The sequence below is a fragment of the Terrapene carolina genome, unplaced genomic scaffold (genome assembly GCF_002925995.2).
Source record: "Terrapene carolina triunguis isolate 2854851 unplaced genomic scaffold, T_m_triunguis-2.0 Scaffold25911, whole genome shotgun sequence".
NCBI classification, from domain to species: domain Eukaryota; kingdom Metazoa; phylum Chordata; order Testudines; family Emydidae; genus Terrapene; species Terrapene triunguis.
The window spans coordinates 1-2322 of NW_020690262.1; the positions used below are offsets into that span (position 1 = coordinate 1).

At 70.1% G+C, this 2322-nt stretch overlaps 1 protein-coding gene across 1 annotated transcript; it reads left to right on the forward strand.

The window, feature by feature from the left end:
- Positions 1 to 6: 6 nt before the first annotated feature.
- LOC112124322 (ubiquitin-like modifier-activating enzyme 1) lies at positions 7 to 2202 on the forward strand (the record flags this gene model as incomplete). Its single annotated transcript, XM_024222840.2, has 6 exons — positions 7 to 68; positions 314 to 404; positions 579 to 711; positions 933 to 1030; positions 1553 to 1699; positions 2026 to 2202. Coding segments are annotated over exons 1-6 (678 nt in total), but the record flags the coding sequence as incomplete, so codon positions are not given.
- Positions 2203 to 2322: the final 120 nt, after the last annotated feature.

The window sequence follows — 2322 nt, forward strand, 5'->3', positions numbered from 1 at the left end:
CGGGTCGGGGGAATCTGCCACAGCAAGGGCATCAAGATGGTGGTAGCCGACACCAGGGGGCTCTTCGGGTGAGTGCCAGGCTGGGGGCCCTTCCCTTAGCCGCCTCGTCCCCTTCTCGCCGGCACTGGGGGGTGGGGGCGGAACCGGACCCTGGGCTGGGAGGGGTGCGCCGGCTGTCCTCAGGGAGATGGGGCTGGTGGGGGGCTGGGGCCCTGGGGACAACGCTGCCTGGGTGGGGAAGAGGCTGGAGCCTTGGGGGGGGGGGTTCTGGGGGGCTGGGTTGGCTGCCCCGCGCTCACCCCTCTCCCCACAGCCAGCTCTTCTGTGACTTCGGGGACGAGATGGTTGTGACAGACACCAACGGGGAGCAGCCGCTCAGCGCCATGATCTCCATGATCACCAAGGTAATGCTGGCCTGGACGCCTGGGTTCTCCCCCTGGCTCTGGGAGGGGAGTGGGGTCTAGGGGTGGGGGGGCTTGGAACCAGGATGCCTGGGTTCTCCCCCTGGCTCTGGAAGGGGAGTGGGGCCTGGGTTCAGTTCCTGGTACTGCTGGGCTCACCCCTCTCCGCGTCGGCAGGGCTGCCCGGGGGAGGTGACCTGCCTGGACGAGGCTCGGCACGGCTTTGAGAGCGGGGACTTCGTCTCCTTCACGGAGGTGGATGGCATGAAGGAGCTCAACCACTGCCCCCCCATGGAGATCAAAGTGCTGGGTGAGATGCTGGGCACCCCCGGGGAGCGGGACGGGGGGCTGGGGGGTGCTGTGCCGTGGGGGGCTGGGCAGGGCTGGGTGCTGGGGGGCGCTGGGCAAGGGACGCTCTCCCTGGGCAGTCGGGGCCAGGTGCTGGGGGGTGCTGTGCCGTGCGGAGCTCAGCAGGGGGTGGTCTCCCTGCCCCGTGCACCCCACGTTGCTGACCCCTGCTCTCCCCCACAGGGCCCTACACCTTCAGCATCGGCGACACCAGCAGCTTCTCCGAGTACGTGCGGGGGGGCATCGTCTCCCAGGTCAAGATGCCCCAGAAGATCAGCTTTGTGAGTGGGGCCTGACCCGCATTCCTGGGCCGGGTGGGGCGGCTGGGCAGCCCTGGGCCCTGGCTCTCCCCCCACGTGGGGGTGGGGACCTCGACTCCCGGGCTCGGGGGCCCAACGGGGGGACTGCTGCTTCCCCAGCTCCTTCCTCACCTGCCGCCTCCAGCCCGGGGCCAGGGGGCAGCTCGGCAGCAGGGACAGTGTCCCCTGGCGAGGGCAGAGTGGGGGATTGCAGGGTCCTTTCTGCCCTGGGGATTTAGGCACCCCCCCTTTCCCTGCAGAGGGGGAACCGTAGTCACTGGAATTGGGGGGAAGGGGGGTTCTCTGCTCTCAGTAGGGTTCAGTCATCAGTAGGGTTCAGAGTGAACATCATTCAGCTTCACATGGGTCTGTGCGTGCTCAGGCTGTCGGTCTGTGAGCCAGGCCTGGGACCCCGGTTCCTTCCCCTGTCGGGGGTCAGGTTGGAGGGGGTGAGAGGATGGGGGATTGTGCCGCTGCCCCTCATCCCCACCCTGCTCCCCGCAGAAGCCCCTGAGCGTGGCGCTGGCCGAGCCCGACTTCGTGGTGACCGACTTCGGGAAGTTCGAGCACCCGGCCCATCTGCACCTGGCCTTCCAGGCCCTGCACGACTTCCAGCGCCAGCACCAGCGCCTGCCCCGGCCCCGCAGCGAGGTAGGGCCTGGCCTCTGGCGAGCCAGTGACGGACTGACGGGCGAGGGGGCGTGTCTGTGTTACCGCCCCCCCCCCGTGTCCTGTTCCTGTGCGACCTGCCCCCCCCGTCTGTGTCCTCTCCCCGCCCCCTGGGGTGCTGCGTGACCTGCCCCCCCGTCTCCGCCGCCCCGGGGCGCTGTGTTACCGGTTCCCCACCCCCCCGGGGCACTGTGTTACCGGTTCCCCACCCCCCCGGGGCGCTGTGTTACCGGATCCCCACCCCCCCGGGGCGCTGTGTGACCAGCAGCCCACCCCCCCGGGGCGCTGCTGACCCCTCTCCCCGGCAGGCGGACGCGGCCGAGGTGCTGGCGCTGACCCAGGCGGTGAACGAACGGGCCCCCCCGGCACTGAAGCAGGAGAAGCTGAACGAGGGGCTGATCAAGGAGCTGGCGTACCAGGCCGCTGGGGACCTGGCGCCCGTCAACGCCTTCATCGGGGGGCTCGCTGCCCAGGAGGTCATGAAGGTAGCGCCAGGACGCCTGGGTCCCATCCCCGGAGCGGGGAGGGGAGCGGGGTGGGGTGCACGGGCTGGGAGCCAGGATTCTGGGGTTCTATCCCCGGCTCTGGGAGGGGAGTGGGGTCGG